Source organism: Vanellus vanellus (assembly GCF_965231255.1).
Source record: "Vanellus vanellus genome assembly, chromosome: 2".
Lineage (NCBI taxonomy): Eukaryota > Metazoa > Chordata > Aves > Charadriiformes > Charadriidae > Vanellus > Vanellus vanellus.
The window spans coordinates 17,632,727-17,653,572 of NC_138906.1; the positions used below are offsets into that span (position 1 = coordinate 17,632,727).

Here is a 20,846-nt window from a genome sequence, read left to right on the forward strand (position 1 = left end):
TGAAAGAAATATCAACATTTTAACCCAAAGAGAAGGTTGAGTGCTATAAAACTAACATTCAGGTGGCTGTCCACGTGGCAAAGGCAACAGAATGTTGGCCCTAGATATTAATAATGATTTATGATATTAAACAGAAATATTTTACTGAATTGCAATATTTATATGTAAATGAGCTTGATGGGACTGGTTATTTTCGAAGGGTGACAGATTAATTCTGTTACTTGACCAATTTAAGCATATGGTCTCCTGAATTTTTTTCAAGGGTTTTTTGGATGTTTCAGTATATGGACTATTTGCTCCCAACATCAGGAGCTGATTCAAGGAAACTGATAGCTTTGATAAAGGAGAGTTTGCAGTAAAGACTAACCTGCCATAAAACACGTGGTATGGAATACAACCCAGGGAAGGCTTTTTGAGTCAGCAGCTGACAAGTGATGCTCGGTGAGGCGTATCGCTGGGCATTTGTCACCGGCGATCCTGAGCCATTCAAAAGGGTTTCCCTCCTTTGCCTCCCCCATCCCACCCCGTTTAGCTGTGATGGCAGTGGGATTTGAAACACGTACTTACCAGCTCTTCTCAGACCACGCTTCTGCCTAGTTGGGAGGCTGGAGTGGGATCAGAAAATAGCGATTCTTCGTGGAAACGGACTTCCCGCTGGATCTGAGGGGAACCGCACGAGGGAGCGCTTTCCCCTCGCAACGCCGCGTCCTCCGCACCGCCCCCTCCCGCCGCTGCGGCGCCCCACGGACTCGCCCCTCTCTGCCCGCGTGGGCGAGTGAAGGCGGGCTCGGACGATTCAGTAGCCCCGAAGCCCACGGGTGACTCTTCTTTCTCAGACAGAAGAGAAGAGCCTGAAACTTTGGGTTCGTTGTGTATCTTCCTGGCACCTCGGCGCTGCCACCGAGTGCTGTTACTGTCACTAGCCCCTTACACAACGATCCCAAAGTTTCAGGCTCCTCTCACTAGACATTCTGGATTTCAACAGGGTAAATGGAAGGAGATGGCAGGTCCTATTTAGCTAGCCATCTCCTGGGGAGTGTCCCCATTACACATCTTTTAAATGTATAAACCAGGCACTTTTTTTTTTGCATGATTTTCTGGGAATGGTCATGAAACTGGTATCTTCCCAACCAAGCACTTTGACAACCTGTCATCCAGCCCCAGCTTCCCCCACTACAGCAGCACAGCGACAGCACAAGCTGGGAACACAAACCAGCTTGTAACAACGTGATTGCTACAGTTCTAACTCTGCTCTTCCTCCCAAGAACAGAGAGAAATGCGCAGTTCTTTGCTGCCGCTTTGCAGTCACACACCTGCGTTGCAGGAGGCACTGGCATCGGGCTGCCACATCCTCCTCCTCTGCCTCCGCTCAGCCCTGAGCTCCTGCCCTGGCCATTACCAGTGACAGCTGTTGCCATGACAGTTTTATGCATCCATTGAGACAGGCATTGAAAGTCACCATTTACTGTTTTTTAACTACAGCTGGTGTAAAATGAGCTTGCTGTTTACTGCTGTTCGCAACAGGCCAAAGGCTTCTGGAAAGGTGTTCAGCTATGGGACCATCCAGCCCATTCCGACAGCTGATATTTTAATTATGGCACAGGTACTGAAGAAACACTGAGCCACAATCATTCATAAATCTGTACTCCATGTATCTCATAGCTGTGTGTATGAAATGAAACAGCCAGGGTTGTTAGAAGAAGACACCATTTTTAAATCAGTACTAACTCTAGTCTTGCTTCCTCTGGTAAGTCACATACTATTGCAAAACAAAGTTTACTAACTTTCTAGGTTTTAATTTCTCATTCTTAGCCAATAAAACTCTCCCTGCAATATTGGTGCTTCCTATTTCTTCCTTTTTCTGTTTTTTTGTTTTGGTTTGTTTTGGTTTGTTTTTTTTTTTTTTTCATTTTTAAGATCTTGCCTGTTTATGTGCATTGGAAAAGTAATAACGTGACATGACTAATGAAACAGATGTTGCAGAATCAACCCCCTCCCCATCAGAAAATGCTCAGAAAACTCCCGTTCCACAGAGACATGAACTGAAGGTAGCAGGACTGGTTATATGAGACAATTTACAGTCCTCCAGAAATCAAGGATAAATTAAAACTTTCAAGTTATTGCTAGGCATCTCAGCTTTACTAGTAAGTAAGACGATGAGAGCTGAAGCAGTTCTTTTTAAGATCTGTTTTCTTCATGGGCAGAATTGGGGTGGGTGTGTGTGTGGGGGGGTAAAAGATGTTTTGCAGTTATTTACTAGCCCCCAGATGTCCTAGACAGTGATGAAGAAAGGTGGATATAGTAAGAGTGGTGGGAACAGTTTGTTAACAAGTATTGCTACACAGCATGCACAAGAGTTAATAAAATAAATTATACACTGCATTTTCTTTTCAAACAAGCTTTAAATAGTCCATATTTAACAGAATCATGTGTTACAGACAAGAAATTCTTGCTGCCAAAACACAGGATGAGTGTTTTTCCCCGTCATTTGTTCCAAATTAAAGGCTTAGGAAAAAGTATTTCAAGAAATTAGAAGATTTTCAAAAATTAAATTATGCTAAAAACCAGAAAAGGCCAGTAGAATAGACCAGTGAAATCCATGAACAAGTCATCAGAAGAATGTTAGTACACAGGTGCTTACAAAAAACACACAGGAGTGGAGATAAAGGCTTTAAAGACACAAACACTTTGCAGGCTAATTCAGTATCAAAGAGCAGAATGCATAGGCTTTATTATAAACTCTGTAATTCATGCATTTGTGTGTGCAGATAAAATATATTTAAAGCCATGTATTTAAATGCCATCAAGAAGACACCTGAACTTCTCCCCAGCAACATCAGTTGACTTCAGGGAAGAATTAAACCCAGTTTTGTTTATTTTTATACACTGGCCTAATCCAAACCTATAATCTGTGAAAGGGAACAAAGTAAAAGAAAGAAACCAGGTATTCTATCTGAGCCACTCGGAGACACCGGGATAAAGATCCAAACCCACTTTTTGGTAATCACCATCACTGGAATGTAATGGCAGCAACACCAGCTCGGGCAGTTCTCAGCTGTGTTTCAGAAAGTGGCTCCAAGAAGAACGATCCAAGGGCTGAGTGGGGAAAAATAGAAATTAACCCTGTAGTACATACATACATATATAGATGGCTCTTTTCAGAACAAAATAAGGTAGCGCTACTGAGTATGTGGCAATATGGAGTGCGCATTAAGATACACAAGTGAAATCTGCTTGGGGCACCTTCACTCAGAGGGATAAGTCTTCTTAAAATATAATAATTATAATAATAATAATACTTCTTTATACTTGCCACTTGTTAGCAATTGTTTACATCGTAGAAAAATAGATAGTATTCTGTAACAAGAAATATAGTTACTTTGTTAAAATGGGCTATTTTAAACCAGCTACTATTCTTTCATATAAAGAATTTCTAAACAGCCAAACAAAAATAGGTAATACTGAGTGCAAAACAGCCAGTGGTATACTTTGCATTGGTTTGAAACACTAGTTGCCAGCTACTATAATTACATGTTCTGTACACTGTACTACAAAAGTCTTCCATCTTTTAGAAGCTTTGGGGTTTTTGCTTTTCTTCTCTCTAGGTGGCAAGTAAGTATTTAATCCGAGTAAATTCAAACTCTGGAAGTCAGAAATAATTTCACAATCAGTCTTTGCTACCATTCTCTCGCATTCCTTCCCCCATGTAGTGCAGCAGCACTTTCTACTTATGGCCAAAAATCCGTTAAGTTAAAGAAAGTTTAGACTGTAGATACTTAGAAGTTTAGCTTATAAATTCACATTCTTTTAAAAATCATTTCACTAATCTCCCACGTTTACATTTACACCAAAGAGAAAGCTCAAAAGCCTCACTTCATGCATTTCATCATCCCCGCTGAAGACTGAAATAGAGTCCAGATAAAAACTCTTTGCCAACAGTAGGTATTAAGTCTTAACACTACAAAGCCAGATGGTTCCAATGTGAAGTCAGCTTTTTCTGTAGTCTCTGCAACAGTTTCAGATACGAATAGCTAATTCCTAGTGGCAGTGGTAAAGGCATTATCAGTACACCATGAACACCACAAATGGAGGCAATTTCCAAGCATCAAAGAACAAAAAAACCAAACAAAAAGCACCCAGAAAAAAAATCAGTGAAACATTCTTAATAGAGCAGAAATCTCTATTCTCCTCTCCGTTTATTTCACACCTTTTCAACTTTGGTGGGGTCATACGTATCTGAAAAAAAGACAAAAAAACACTATTAATAATGTATTGTGAAATCTATTCAATGTTGCTAGCTGCGGAAATGAGACATATTTTCCCTGGTTTTTATTAAAAAATGAAGCTAATACTGGACTCACAGTCTTAAAAATACATACTACATTCCTGACCCAAATTCTGTATTTACACCAGTGTAATTCGGGAACAACTTGGATCAAATGCATGGAGATATAATTTGGGAAATCTTGAGTGGGTAGCAACAAGCGCACTGACTGCTAAATGTTTACTTCTAGTTTTCAGATGCTTTGACAAGGAGAGAAAGACGTAAGATTTGCTCCCCCTTGTACTGAACACTAAGGACAAGTAAACGCTTTAAGAATCCTAACAGGGTGTTTAAGGCTGGCTGAAGAAGAGATGATTCCATCCAGTCATCAGGGTCTTTTCATTCGATTGCAAATCCTTGCTTTCAGATTAATTGAACAGAATACAGGAAAGCACAGCTGCGTTGCATCACTATGGTTAGACTGTCTCGCTTCAGTCTGCAAAACTGCAGCTCACGTTTGAACATTATTCACTACAGCACTGGACAGGCTTACTAACATTGGTCTTCATTTGCAGCCTACCTCTTGTCAGTTCACGGGACAGACCACACTTTGTTTTCCTTTTCCTGAAGCGCCAAGGACACTCTTCTGTCAGATTTTTTTATTGGATATATCCCAACATTGGCCATGAAGTAAGCAGATATGAGCTTTTTCCTTCACCCTTGTGACTCTGGGATAGGATTGCAAAAAAAGGGCTTTGCCTTGTGAGATCTGCCTGCCCTGTGCCATTATGCATGGTCATGGCATGGGGAAACCAGGGCTACCTATGGAGGTCATGCACATGTCTCACTTACCCTACGCTCCTTGGGATGCATGGTCATGATGTGGAGGGACCAGGGCTACCTGCGGAGGCGTCTGTTGGCACAGAGGGGCCTGGAGAAACTGGCACTGCAGCCCGTGCTACCATGTGCTACTTGCTGCTCTTATGCAACCTGGGTGTCTGTGCTAACCTTAAACATCCCTCCCGTAGGCTGTACTCCCACAGCAATCGCATTTTAACAGTTGAGCGTGAAAATAGCTGCACACATAAATATCACACTTCGGAGTAAAACGTTCACCCTCAGGACTTTTAAGTTGATGTGAGTGAATGTCTTCATTCAAACAAGCATAAAAATCCTCAGAGGGAAATTTTTCCTCCTGCATGCAAGTGTCCATCTGCAGCATCCAGACTCACATCAAGGGGTGACTGGCTAGGAAAGAACTTCTGGATTTGGCCCCAGTGGCTGGATTCCTGGTGCAGGACCGTTTATCACTTCTCTTGCCCACTCTCCTCAAATTGCTGGGCCAGCCGAGAAAGGAGTCTGTGCCAGCAATACCTATGTTTTCAGAACTGCTTATCGCTATTCAGACTCTTCTGCTATTTCCAAACTTCAAGAACAGACACCACATGAAAGCAAAAAAATTAAAGAGGAAAAAAGTTTTTGAGGACTAGTGCACTCCAGGATAATGCTGTATCTTTCTAAGCTTAATGCACTGATGATGTGCGAAGATGCCTCCAAACCAGCAGCATTTTTTTCAATTGTAAATAATTTGCCATCTAAACTGCTAGAACATACAAAAATTCTGAACTGTTCTGTGTGCAGTTTTCCTAAGAATAAAAATAGATTCACATTTCAGAAGCCTGGTTTTCCTGAGGCCGGGCACATTCACACCAACAGAACTCCCCACAAAACTGCAGGTGCTCACTGTTCTGGAATGGGGGGGGGGGGCGGGCAGGGGGAGAAAATCAGGCCACGAGACACAGAGCCTCTGCATGGCTCAGTTTATTCCTTGAAAGCTTACCCACGCCCTCGGCACCTAAGCCAAGGACATAAAAGTGCCAGACTGCCAGGCTACATCCCGCTTCTGGGGGGACAAACATTGGCGTTCTAGCACTGATACAGAAATGTTTATTCAACATTTGGTTAAGCTCATTTGAAACGCTCTCTCCAGAAACAGAGCCAGAGCAGCGGCCTCATGGAAGCAGTCTTCAAACAGCAAAGGCGAAAAGACATCCAGTGCACTTGGGAACATTTGGAGACTTTCTTCTAATGGCAGTATTTGCATAGTAAGATCAGCTTCTTCCACCGAGTTTCGGCAGAGCTCTTGCTCCGAGACGTGACTGTTCATCTGCCAAGCTGCATTATACGTGTGAAAACCTGTTTCTGCTGAGGCCTCTAGCCTCTGCGACGGGCCCAGACTGCAATTATAAGACTAACATCCCCCAACCTCACTCCAAATAGAATGGCCTTTAGCAATATTTACTCTTTAAAAGCAACAAATGCAATGGTTTTCCAGGATTCTCATTTTGGCTTTCAGTGGTACCAGTGAGCTAGTCTGGAAGGTGGAGTGAGATTTTACAGAGGAAGACACAGCACCAGGCCTTTCTACCAACGTGAATCTTCAGTCCTGCCCCGTTAAGGTTAGGTGAAGATCTTGTGGCCATCAACAAATCAGAGTCTCTCTGGATAGGAAGAAGCCAGCGGAGGAGATGCCTTCCCACCCCGAGTGGGTGCGTGTGACCCCGCAGTACTGAATGTGCGGCGAAGGAAGGGACACCCATGCTATCCAGGCGTGGGGAGGGCTGTTACGTCTGCGAGGGAACTGCTGCAAAGGGAACACACTGCAGAGCACAAGCCTGGCACTGTCAGCAAGAGGGATAAATTTAGACCTAATTTACTGCAAAATAACTCACCAGTAAAACACACACAATCTGTTTTGATACATCCCTGAAGTCATGTCACCACAACAGTTATTTTCTTCACTCCAGCAGAAACCCCAAGGGAGGAAAGTGTATGAAATGCATGTGGGGCATACTAGACCTGATGGGTACCAGGGAGCTGAATTAGCCTGTTTGGAAAATCTGGTCTAGAGTAACACAGCTCAGAGCAGAAAGAGACACAAAGCTGTGGGATACAGAAAAAAGACATGAAGGAAAGGCTGCAAGACTGCAGGAGTCAACACTTAGAACCCATACAAATATTTCTCTTCAGATGGAAATACATAAATCCACTTTAAAGTATGCTCCATTTAATTTCAGTCCCTCTGTACTGGAAAACTGTGAACAGATTTATATCGATGAGGTTTAATGAATAACCTGTGCAGATTTCAAGGTAGAATGTCAGCTGTTACAGAGAGGATGGCAAAAGGAAGGAGGAGATTAATATTCATTTAACAACTTTCACACCATGCATTTGCTCACTTCAATTAATTTAATGGACTAGACAGGTGGCCTGGGAGAATTATCCCTTTACACAGATCTATGGCAACAAGTGATTTTCAGTTGTTCAACACGATGCTGTATGAAAACTGTTTTGGAGAGAGAACAGCTCAGGTTACTCTTTGGGGATGCATATGGACTACACAAGTTTATACACTTTTAAGAGATGAGAAACACCAAAAAAAAAAAAAGGTGTTCACTGAAAAAGTCAACTTTCCATCTGACCTGGGGATAACAGTTATTCTCAACATCTGATCTGGAAAATATTCATGAGAGCGAGAGAGAGAATTTTCCAGGCTCCTTAATGCAGCCGTTTCCCAGAGGCTTCACAGAAGAACATCAGATTTTTATTTTTAGTTTCTTCTGAACTCTGATATAGTATGTGTCTACTTAAGTATTAGAGAGGGAAAAAATGGGTATTCAAGGAGAGGCTATGATTAAATCATCACGCATTCCCAAACACTGGTACTAGAGTGACTGTCTCTGAACTCTGCTGTTTGAATCTGGCTGTTCCCTGAAGCAACGGGACAGAGATAAGACCTCAGGGAGCACTCCTGTCTCTGTGAATGAGTTTCGGTATCTCAAGTGAGTTTTACAGTAACTTTTCCTAAGATGGGATCAGAGAACACTCATGTTATGTCTTCCACAAGGAGAACAAAGGGGATGGCAACCAGACAGTGGTAGTACCACCTACAGCCTGTTACTATTTGAGCAGCATTATGTGGGCATAAGCAAACCGCTCATGCCCATTACATAAGGAAATGGTACCCATTTGGATCTCCCATAATAGAGTCTTACCTAAAGCAAGATCTCTGTCGATCTTCTTCTTGTCCATTCCACCTAAATGTCCATTTTCACTGAGAGAGATAACACGCTTGGAAACAGCCCCTGAGCTTGCCAGTTTGCTTCCTCTCTCCTCTTGTACCCTTGACAGCTTCTCCTCATCTACCTCCTCTCCGGAGTCTGCACTCTTAATGCTCAGACGTCTCATCCGGGACACAGAGTCAACTTCTTTCATTCGCACTAAGCGATCCATGGCAGTCCGGCTAGGTGGAGAAGTGAGCTTGCCTTGGAGTGTCTCTATCACTTTCGAGGTGCTTCTCACTCTCTTTTCTGAATGCTGATACACAGTTGACTTGCAAACCAAGTTTTGGTCCTCACCTTGGCTGGGACTCGCAGGTTGTTCAAGAACTTGCTCAGTTACCAGTGGTTTAGCGCTGCTTTCCTGGTGAGAGGTCTGGCATTCATCAGGGTATAAAGATCGGCCTCCCGCTCCCACAAAGAGAGCACTCTCTGTCCAGCCACACTTTCGTCTGCCTTCATAAGAACCTTCTTTTTTTCCTTCTTTGTCACTTACTGTGCTCCCCGCTGATGACTTAAAGTCCTGGGCACCGTTTGCAGGGCTAGTGCTTGGGTGGGGCCCAACATGGTCATCCGGAAGGAGAGACTCCACTGCTATATCTATACCTAAAATTCTTGCAGCTCTTGCCTGCAATGACTCATTCACAGGGATTTCCACTGTATTTGCATTTGAAGAGTGATCAGAATTGTTAGCACCAGGTCCTGGGGCTACATCAAGTCCCACTGACCTCAAATCCGGCTCAGAGCGCCCTTGGTTCCTCTTCGTTAGTGACAAGTGTACTACCGAGCCTCTCTCTAATACCGTATCATTTGTGGGAGTTGCACCTTTGCTCAGTTTGACAAAGTCTAGGTAATTTTGGTCTTCACTCATCTCCTGCAAGACAGGGTTATTGAAAGGATTACTGTGACATGAACTGCTTGGGCTACTGGACAAAACTCTCTTGAGAGGGCCCCCACGAACTGGCTGCTTGCTTGTTCCGCTCTTGGCTTCCCCTGTCCTCATTTCTGTTATCAGACTTCCATCTGCTGGCCCGACTCCTTCACTGCTCCCTCCTGGCTGCGAGGAGCCTTGAGAGCCAACGCAGCCTGGCTCGCCACCATGCTCCGTCCCCACACTCCAACTTTCAGACTTACTTTTAACTCTTCCTGGCTTAAATACGGGCACCTCTGGCACAATCATTTCTGATTTCCTACTGTGTTTTGGCTCCTGGTTCAACTTCTCATTTCTGGATGCCCTCCTCTGTGTAAGGGCACCTGCCTGCGAAGAAGCCGCAGCACTTTCCAAGTCTTCATCGCTGCTTGTGCTCTCCTCCTGCTCTTGCAGCTCCTTGTTAAAACTTTCTAGCTCACTTATTGCATCCCAGGGACGGCGACTTACAGGCTTCAGCAGGAACTGCCCAAACAGCTCTTTACTGTTGCAGGGAGCGCCTGCTTCTCCCTTAACTACATCTCCCTTGGAAAGAAAGCCTGTTTCTCTCTCCTGGGCAGGCACAGGCTGGCTCTGGTGGGCTTTTGGGGAGGGGACCTGAAGGACAGAGGTGGCAGTCCTGGAAAACGCACTGTTGCTCGACTGGCTGAGGTACATCTGACCCTTCATGCTGTAAGTGCTCTGTCTGCAGCTTCTCTCATCAGAAGGCAACCCTGCTTGTTTTGACCCTGTCGTGGAGGCTGTATGTCCTAGGAGCTTTGGAGACAGTGGTTTGTTACTACCAGGCTTTGTACCATGGAAAAATTGTGGGCTTTTAGGTTCTTCAGAGAAACTGGTCTGTGTCTGCTGGTCTTTGTACTGATCACCTGGCCAGGAGCCAGAGTATTTGAGCTCTCTGTGTTTTGTAGGCTGAATAAATCTGAGGTCATTCATTTGTTTGAACTCTTCTGGCCTCCACAACTCTTGTTTTTGTAACTCATTTTTATTGGTCATGCTTCCTGTAAGTGCTTGTAACTCCAAGTCCGTTGAAGACATACTTAAGAGACTTTGTTCTTGCAAAGCCCCATTGTTATCAAACCCATTCTTATCAGGGCTCTGGGTTATGTTGTTGTTCCTATCTGTATCTGGCAGATTGGATTCTGATTTAACTGGGATAGAGACCAAACAAAATATAGTTTCATTCATTTTTTTCTTTGAACTCTTTTTGCTCTGCATCCCAGTTCCAGGTTCAAACTTTTTCACTTTTGTAACAGTCTCACAGGTGCTGTCCATATGTGAATTTCTTACAGAAAGTTTGCCTTTTGCGTACTCCGTGCTGGCTTCATTACGGGGGCTGTGATTAGTTGTGCTACAACTATCTCTTTGGTCTGGCAAGGCACAATTTTCCTGATCTCGGATGGATGGTGCCAACCATCTGTTGCTATGGGTGGAGCTGTCGGAAGTTCTTTCTCCCTTTGCAGAATTGGACAAGTTTGATGCATCCAAGAAGGCACTGTTGTACTGTACTTCAAGATCTCTCTCTTGCAAAGCACCAGAACTGGGACTACATGCATTTTCAGTGTACTTAGCGCTGTCCTGCAGACCTTCCGGTGGTGCAATTTTAATATGTCGTATTCGAGGATCATCAAAGGGAATATACTGAACAGAACGCAGATAGTCAATGGGGCGCCTCTCATGGCTTTGCTTCACATGAGGAAGATGGTTGTCTTTACAAGGGTCACCTCCCGCTTCAAAAGTATTCGCGGCTGGTCGTTGGCAGGGGACAACCCCCTCCACGGGACCCTGCTGATCACTGCTGGCATACGTGTCGCTGTTAGGCACTTCATTGAGGGGATGTGGGGTCACATTTTGGTGAGACGGGGATTTGTAAGATGGAGGAGGTACATAGACCGGGGGCTCCAAACCAGAATCTTGAATGCAAGCATCTTGCCTTGGCTCATTAACTTTGGCTAAGTAGGGGATGGGTTCATCTTTCTGGTAGTGGTCCTGGAAACCCCCAGTTTCCACAGGTGCCCTCGTCTGCCGCTGCAGTTCGTAGGATGGAGGCTTGAGAGGCCTCCCATACTTGGGTTTCACTAGGGGAAGGAAATGGCCTCCCGTTTCATGGTGCTTGGGTGGTTCCACACTCAGTCTGTTTGGGGGATAGGAGAGGGGTTTAGTTACGCTGAGCGAGTTGTTACTGTTGTTCAGGGAGGGCATTTCCACGCATCTCATACTCTCTGGCGAAAGGACTCTGGGCAAGGACTGCGATTTCCCCTTGTTGTGGGAGCTGAGTACATTATCTCCCAGGGTCAGTGAATACAGCTCTTGAAGCAGCTTCTCCCTGTCACCCTCGGACATTTGCCTCCCTACCTTTTTTGGCTGGTTCCAGCCTTCCATTCCCAGACTTTGCCATTGGCAGTCGCTGGGCAGTTCGCAGCTCTCCTGCAAGCCGCTTCTTCTGACGTACCCTGCGCCCGTCCCCACCTTCAGCTGACTCTCCTTGGGGTGCCGGGGTGCCCCCGGGGCCGCAGCCAGGCCTTTCATTTCCACACCACCTTTCTGGGAATACCCCAGTAGCACACTGAAGTCCTGTCCTCGTCTTCTCCAGTAGGCAAGATCTTTATCAGTCTTGGGCTGGGAAGACCATGCTAATTGAGGCCTGTCATAAACCCTGAAAAAGAAACGCAGCGTCACCAGGCAGTTTGCACAGATGCCCCTTTCTGTCCCTTACAGGTAAGTCCATTAGGAGGTCAAATGCTGAGTTATGCCAATGGGGTTTGTGTAATCTATTCGCAACCAGATGACATCATGATTTTAATGAGGGGATTTACAAGTCAGTCATTAATATGAGTAACGGGAGGGCCCGATGCTCTGCTGGCACGTTGTTAGCTATGCAAAGCTGTTAGAAAGAGAGACAAATGCACACAGTTACGTGCTGTGCAAACATGCACAGCCCTCCTTGATGGACACCAGAAACCCAGAAATGATTGTGTTGAACTTATTTCTGCACTCTGCTACATCAAAATCTATAGACGTCAAGGGGACTACTGTGGTACGCAAGTTTAATAGGAATTGAAAGCTAAAAAGTAGGGGTAGGGAGAACGGGTAGGGGGCTATTTCATAAGATATATCTGTAAGAAGCATGATTTACATCCTGGTACACGAGCTCAAATTAAACATGTCATTTCCACTGTTGATTTTTGTTCATCTTTCAAAGGGAACAAATTTCTTCAAAGTGCTTTGGATTAAATGATACATGCCACAACAATGATGATGTATCATCACAGTTATGAATAAGATGGAACCAATATTTTAAATCTAAAATACCTCAAAAGAAGGGTAACACTGTTAAATAAAAGAGGGATTAACTCCAGCAATCTGTTACTGAAATATGAAAGACATTAGACATTTTACTGTGAATTAGAAATTCAGAACACAGATTTACATGAACAGAATAGGTTCTTTATGTGTTCTGAACAGACTAAACTATTTAATACATTACTGCTGAACAAAATCGGTACCTTTCTATATAAATAATTAATCTTCTACTTGAACTGTGTTCTGCTATTCTTGTACCTAAGGTGTCCAACAGTATAACTGCCTTTACACTATGTAGCTGCCACCAGCATAAGACTGGAAAGAAAAATCAAAATTGACAGAAATAGGACAAGTATGTAGATAGAACCCAAGAATTTCTTTCTCTTCCCTCCACCCCAAGTTATATAAACAGTGTCATCTAGCTCTTTTTTTACTAAAAACAATGATCTATTCAAGTAGCAGTTTGTAAAAACATAATACAATTCAAAATTCGGAATGAAAACTAAGCAATCCAGATCCACAGCAATTTTATCTTATGTATGTTAACTACATCCTATGACTATAAAAGTTTAAAAACCAAACTGGGATAAGGAGCATCTTGTTCATATTAATTCAAGTAGATTAAGGCTTAAGATCTGAACAAAATGTTCTGCCTCTGAAGCACAGAGTACAGTTCGATCACTGAACCCCAGGAAGTAACAGACGTCTTTATTAATCAGTGAGATACAACAGGATGCCTCCTATATTGGAAAGTTGATTGCTGTAATAACGAACATTTCCATGCTTCTCTGCATGTGGAAATATGCAGCTGAACAAATGCTGCCTTCTTCTGAGATTATCAAAACTACCTTTTCATCCCATCCCCATGCTGCTATGGCACCATTTTTATCCGCATTTACAAAACGAAGTGAGAAACAGGGTCTAGCAATAGTGAGGAGGGAATGGACAGTTTGCTCTTTCTGTTTGGTTTTAACCGTCATCGTAAAAAGGTCTACTGAAATTGCAGGAAGTACAGAGTCATAGATTCCAAGATCAGCAGAGGCCGTTATGATTATTTAGTTTGACATCTTGCTCAACGCAGGCCATCAGACTTCCCCGAAATGACTCCAGCTTCAGTGGTAGTATGTCTTTTAGAAAAGCATCTGAAAATCTTGATCTTTAAATTTCCAGAGATGATGTTGCACAGCTTAATTCACCATTAAAAAAAACCCAAAGTAAACCCAAATTCTTATCAACCCAAATATAAAAACATTGGGGAAGGAGGTATGGTAGACAATACTACTGAGATTTGCAACAATTGCAACTAACAGCGCAGGAACAGAATGAGCTGGATGTTTAAAGGATTTAAGAGGAAATCGGGAATAGGGAAGGAAGCATTACTCGACTCTTTCCTAGGAAACCACTAAAACAGAAGAGTTTTGGTTAGTTTGCTTTTTTAAAAACAAACAAAACCCAAGCTCAGACATTCATTAAAGTAAATTAGCCCTAAGTTAGGACAGCTTCAGTTACAGAAAGGATGTTCCTCCATTTATTAAAAGCCATTTAAAAGATTAACTTTATTTTTAAATACTAAAAGATTAATAACTAGGCTCCATTAATAAATTTCTGAACATGATAAAAACCACTGTGACCTGTACTATGTGATCATTGCAATGTGAATGTAGAAAAGACATTTAAAATTAGGTATTTACAGCATTTTAAAACTGATCTTTTTCTATAACCTATTCACAAGGTGGCCAATACCAGTCTTTCCAGCTTCTGGCTCAGGCGCTAGAGGTGGTTACACAGACAGCCTGTTTCCTGGGCCCCGCAAGCCTCTGGAGAGAGTGGCACTGCACTGTGCAGTGGGAAGAGGATGCTCCACAGCCTCCCCATGGACCCTCCAGCTTAGCTCCAGCCTGCAGACTCCTCTGCTCCAAAAGATGGAGAGTGGCTCCTGCACACCTGCAGGCAGCAGGCATGGCAGGCAGGCAGCGGGCAGGCAGCAGGGCAGCACCGCACAACCCCACTGCTTGTGGCTGCGACTGCAGCAGAGTGGCTTCTTCCAGGCTATATGACACTTTTGGGTCTTGCAGTCAAATGAACCGGTGGGAAGGGGAAGCACCCAAGAGCCACCCCAAGTTCACTACAGCCTCAGCAATGCTACATCTCTGGATAGCGAATGTCATGCTGGATCCACAACATGATCAACTAAGAGATGGCATGGTCCCTTTTAGCAGCAGCTAGTCTCTGACCATGCCACTACGCAATTATATCTCACTCCATGATGCAACGGTACTGATGCACAAAGAAACGCACACCTGGATACAGCAAGTGCTTCACAGCTGGGAGGGGCGCCAAGGATGGAGCAGTCCATGGGACCAACTGGGAAGATCTAAGTGCCAGTGGTCCCGTGGGACCAAGGAGGTCGATTTTAACATTATGAACTCTTTTTTAACAGGCGTGATTCTAACAAATATCACATTTGCTGTCATAAAGTGCTTTGAATGGATTCCATATAAAATTAATCCAATGAAAACCATTTAAAGAAATAAATTGCTATTTCTAGCTTTCTATGAATTTTAGGCCTTTGCAAGAAACGAGGCCATCAGTCCACCCTGCACCAGCTGCATGACTGCATTTCACTGAGCTGCCCCCCTCAGAGCAGTGGGTTGAAGCTGCTGGGTTCCCTCAGGGCAGCACTGGACCAACAGGGCCTTTCATGACCCACAGAACGGGGCTGGAAATGAAGGAGCATGACACAGGCTGTGAAGTCAAAACCCCACAGAATGAGGCCACTGCAGGGCTATCTAGCAATACCGTGAGAGCTCCTGACCCTGTTTCTGGCTGCCATCATGCAAGCGGTAGGCATTAGGCACCCAGTAGCTCAGGGTGGATGAGCCGCAGGCACCAGGACAGACTTTGTGCCCAATGAGGAGGCACTGTTAAGAAATTTCCAGGATTTGGCAGCAATGGGGAATTTTTTTCAGGGGCTGTTCTGGACACTGGCAGCTTCTGTTCTATTTTGGGATCCTATCCTCACATACACTCTTCCAAGCCTCAACACTAGGAAACACCAGTACACTTTTCTAATTTTTCCAGCAGATAATCTCATTAACGATGCTATCTATTTATCTCTAAATTTGCTAGCTACCAACATAGTTCCTCCCACACAAACAGCTAAGCCAAGTGCCTCTTCTCTCCACTCAGAAGAGAAGCAGGAGTGAGTTCTCCTTCAGTGAACCCTCTCATCTCTACCCATAGGGTCAGCTTTCCCATTGTCTTCGCCTTGTCTCCTCTTCTAAACCTTTACTGTGCGGCCTCCTAATGCTCAGTTAAGCAAGGACAGCCAGGACAGCCCTCCCACCATCTGCTCCCACGCTTTGTCTGAAGAACAACGGGATGGAGCACAACATCAATTCCCCACTTTGCCGGGGTGTCACTCTCCCCTCACAAGCAGCAGCGGTGGGTGGTGTGATGTGCCCACCTGCAGCTGCTATGAAGCCTCTCTCCTCCTCCTCAGCAAGGTTTGATCAGCAGAACAATCCCAATGAGTGGAGACGACAGCATCATCCCCTGCCATCATGAAATACCTCAGCCCTGCAAACCTGTTTGTGAAGGCAGAGATGAAGTGGGCAACATCACTCACTTCTGTGGTGTTTGGAGGGTGATTAGCTCTTCTACATCAGCGGTCTGAGCATGAGTGTGGTGCAGATAATTCCCTGCCTGAGGAGCCTGAGTCATGTTCCAAATTGCCGTGGAGCTGGTTAAGGTCTGCAAAGGTGGTTGGGACACACAAAGCCTCTTCTGGCCCTCTCCTCCCACTGTGCTGCACTGAGAAGGCAGTGTCAGGAGATGGCTGCAGGAAGCCTGTGATGCCCAAATAGCAGTGTCTTCGTGCTGGATCTAGTTGGGTGGTTGTCACCTCTTCTGGCACAAATAGTCCCCAGGTCTCCGCAGTGTGCAGTTCTGTCCCAGCCCGAGAACAGGGAACCTATTTCCTGCGATGGTCCAGAAGCCAGACAGCGAGATCGAAGGTCACTATGGCCTGCCCTCAACAGGCCCAAACACCTCAAAGTGCGCCCTCACAAAACTCCTCTGTTTTAAAGCAGCTCCTGTCTGCATGGCAGCCCCGTGCCTCCGACCCTTCCCCAGGGCAGGGGAGTGGGTCAGGATGGGGACTGTCACCCTGGAGCTCAGCGACTGGAACACAGGTGCTCCAGCACTGAAGCTGCCGATGGCCATCCGGGATCTGGCCCATAGAGCTTGCTCCTCCCTCCCTCTGCCAGCGGGACAGCGGCAGTGCCGCGCTCTGCTCCAGAGGTGCTCTGCACACCCAGGGACGGCACGAAAGCGACGGCTGATACAAAGGTTTTCCCTTGTTCATAGCTGCTTGTGCCTTGTCAGAGTTCCCGATAGGCTCACTGGGAATCAGAGTTTCCTCTAACAACAATAGTAAGAAAAGACTTCTATTTTTGTGAAAGTGTGACAAAGCCATTTCCAGGGCTGTGTTCCCTATTTTATGGGGAAAAGCCGCTTTTTAAAACCAGGATGTAATATTTAACTATGCTACAGGCTGACAGGTTTCACCCCTTGCATTTTGAGATGTTAGAAAGAGACATTTAAAATGTCAGAGAGCATTATTTCGTATTTAGCTGACCCCAGCAGTTACAGATACCTCCACCACGTCCAAGACATGGGGCAGACGCACGAGCCCCTGCAGATGCCCCCGGAGAGGCGGGAGGCAGGGATGCAGCAGCCCCCCCATGCCCCCGTGCACCCACGCAGGCTCTGCCTTACAGGCGCTGCAGTCACTTCCAGCCTTGCACAGCCATATCTTCTTCATATCAGTTTTTCCTCCACGCTGCAAACTCAGCTCCGAGGCTGAGCATGACCTTCCTTGACACCCCTGAACACTCTCTTCCTCTGCTTTGGAGCATTTTTCAGTATCTTTCTTCACTTTATTGCTGCCTAGTTTACTTCACCCAAAACACACCATGAAGAATCCTCCTTATTACCTTCAAATCCGTGTCCTTCATTCTCCAGTAGGGATGGTTCCACCCAAGGACCTTCACCAGGGCTGGGACTTGCTGCCCTAGGACTGCTTTACGGGGCTTACATCTCTTCCTGCCTGTTATCCTAGCTGGCAGCCAGGAGCCATTCCTGCTCCAGGCAAACAGGCTTGCAAGGGGAAGAGATACGAAGGGAGAGAGCAGACGAGCCCAGCAGTCAGGGCACACGTGCCTCTGCCACATGTTACTGAAGGTCTTCGCAAGAGGACAAACTCCCACGGCGACAATGTTTTGCCTTGCTTTCAGTTTCAAGCCCGTTCGGCAGGAGGAAGGGGCTTTTCCTCGTAAACCATGGTCACACTTGGGCTGGCTTCCAGTCCTGCTGTAGCCCCTTTCCTTTGTTCATCTGCAGCACTCAAATAGCTGCAGAACAATGGCCGAGCGGCGCTGTGTACACACAGCTCTTCCTGCCCAGCCTGCCCCAGCCCCAGCACGCACGTACTCCGCGTTAAGCAACCCACGGTTGTACAAGCACGTTTTATGGAGTGACGACAAGAGCTTCCACTGGCTTTGAGCTGTTTTAAAAAGAAACACAGAGGCACCTTCTCACGCTTACTCCACGAGACCGGCCTTAAAAAAACAAGAAAGTCTGCGGTGCATGTAGGAACACCCACCGAGAGCTGCACGTGGCTGAATCTACAGCAAAACCCAGAGACCGCATGGGGCAGAAACTGGATTCAGTTTTTTTAAAAGTGAAGAATACGAAGAGCTTTTGCCCCCTTTTTTTTACTGTACTTGGGCTGAGCTTCTCTAAGCCCATCAGAAAGGCCTTTCTGATACAGACCATATTAGTAAATGACATTTTCCCCCACTCGGCCACTTCCCATCACCCCGATATCCTCAGAGGCCTCACTCTAGCAGAAGGTGAATGGACGTGCCACTGCTTTGTGTGGACTTGCAGTGCATGGCAATGGTCAATAGTATGGGAGCAGAAAGGATCACAGGAAGATGGTGTCAAGGGTTAGGGTCATGCTGAGTTATCTGTCAGGACCAAAAGGAAGAGAAAGCAAAGCCATGGCATGATGCTGAAACTTACCCCCCTTCTGAAGTATGAAAAGTGGACAAACCCTGAAGGTCATGGTGGTAACCAGGACCTGCTTGCCTCCCTTGGCTCCCATGGCTGCTTTCAGTGCTGCTCGAGTTCGTTTTCACCAGAGGTTTCTTGCTGTATGCCCCGGCTCTTGATTCTGCCTCAAACCCATTCAGCGTTCTCTGAGCAGATCTGTTCCCCGCGATTTCATGCCGGTATCCATCATACCTGTTCTCATATGAAACAGGGGGATTTTTTGACAATTTGTATCCATGAGAAATCAGGAGGTCCTCGACACTGAACATATTGTGCTGGTTTCACTCACAGCTGTGCCATCAGAAAGCTCTTTCCAGCAGGACCCATCACTGGAAAACAAAACCAAAAACAAACAGAAGGCCACTTGAAACACGGAAAGGTATTTTTGATCAGCTGGTAGGCTGCTGAAGCTAAGAGTCTCATCCCCTGGCCTCAGACTTCCACCCTTATAATAAAAGAGATGAAGCAAAGTGCATGCAGATGCTGATGAATCATGTGCTGACCTTCCCCAGCCAATACACCTCCATGCACTCCGCCAGGCAGCAGATGCTGCGCTGCTGCTGACTCAGTCCGTTTCACTGAAGAATTCACTGGTGATTGCAGCTTTCAGATTTCACTAAGTGATCTCAAAAAAAAATATCTTTGCACCGGAGGTAAGCCCACAGTCTGAGTCAGGCATTTCCTTAAAAAACAGTTTTTCTCCAGTCATGGAGAGGTGTGCTCTGCATTACGTTTTAAGTCACTGCAGGAGGAGGGGGCGGATTGCAGGGCAATGTGCCTCTCCCTACAGCTCTGCATATTCCAATTAAGAAAAAATGTTCACATGAACAAGGACAAAATATGCATGAGAACAAAAATGAGTTATGCAACCACATGAGAAACACAGGTAATATCATGCAATACCCGAGCTAAACAGTCCTTTTTACAGTTTACTTTCCTTTTGGCCTGTGTTGGCCTGCTGGAAATCAGTAATCCTCAGTTAGAATAATACAAAGCCTAAGATTTCAAGTACGCTCTATTTTTACAGCACACTTCCACTGTGTAAAATGACTGGAAACAACCTGAGATGCCCGTGTCTATTGTGTCTCAATGATTTCCAAGACATGGGACAAACAAGATTTTTCTTCCCAGTGACAGCCCTCAATTCTGCACTGACTAGAGCAAAGATCCAGCAAACTGAATTAGTTGGCTGGAAACAATCTCTATACCGCTCTTGCAGCTTATTATGGCAATTACAGAATACACATTCTTCCAGAGTTTTAAAACGAGTGGAAAGTAATGATCTACTTGGTAGGTTGTGCACAACGGACCCATTCTGATACATTCCTCTCTGCTTGAACTGTGTTACCGGAAGAAAGAAATAAAAAAAAAAGGTAGATAAAGAAGAAGTGAAACACACAGAAATAGATTTCATGATGTAAAACATAAAACACTCGAGATGATTTTCCCTGCACGAAGAGTTCATTTCATATGCCTGGTGAGTAGTGTGACCTTAGTGATAGCATGTCTACCTGAGGGACAGGAGCTCAGCATTGGCAGCTGCTCAAAGGAGATCGTCTCTGCAAAGACCATGAAAAGCAAGTGCATTTTCTACACCAGGCTCTAATGCTCTTCTTGGGCAAGAAGAAAAGAAGAACTTTGATCACTGCTGTTTACAATAATTTAGATGGAGCAACTACTGAGATGGCTGCTGCACATTTATTATTACTAAATCTCTCAGGCTACGTATATGCAGGAGTTGATGGGTTGGCTTAGAATATATACCAGTTTCTGTGGTGCGGCACTCCATATATTATGGCCACTTTGTGCCTATCCAGCGTTCCATCCATTTTCTGCTCCCGCCCTGTCTCCTGGATGCTGTGCAGACTGCGGAGCTGGTCCGGCCGGCTGCTCTGGACCAGCCTGGTGTGCAGCTCCCGGGCACGCAGGGACCCTCTGGCCGCCTCTGCCCTGCACTGCCCACCGCGGCCACGGTGCTCGCCTGAGGACAGCCCGCAGTGTGGAAAAACACGCACCATTTTTATGCAGAGCCACAATTTAACTGGTAACCTGGAAAGCTGCAGAAGTGGCTTTTCAGCCTGAGAGCCTGCTGAGCACTTAAACCGGTTTGTCTCTAGAG

At 45.4% G+C, this 20,846-nt stretch overlaps 1 protein-coding gene across 1 annotated transcript in view; it reads right to left on the bottom strand.

Moving 5' to 3' along the window:
* Positions 1-2,699: 2,699 nt before the first annotated feature.
* The window catches only part of JCAD (junctional cadherin 5 associated), a 29,334-nt gene continuing 11,187 nt past the window's right edge, over positions 2,700-20,846 (bottom strand). The window contains exons 2-4 of the mRNA XM_082479273.1: positions 18,698-19,056; positions 8,320-11,963; positions 2,700-4,236 (exon numbers count right to left, since the gene is read on the bottom strand). Of these exons, the coding sequence (XP_082335399.1) occupies positions 4,202-4,236; positions 8,320-11,963; positions 18,698-18,996 (3,978 nt within the window). The 5' untranslated portion in view covers positions 18,997-19,056 and the 3' untranslated portion in view covers positions 2,700-4,201. The remainder of the gene's footprint in view (positions 4,237-8,319; positions 11,964-18,697; positions 19,057-20,846) is intronic.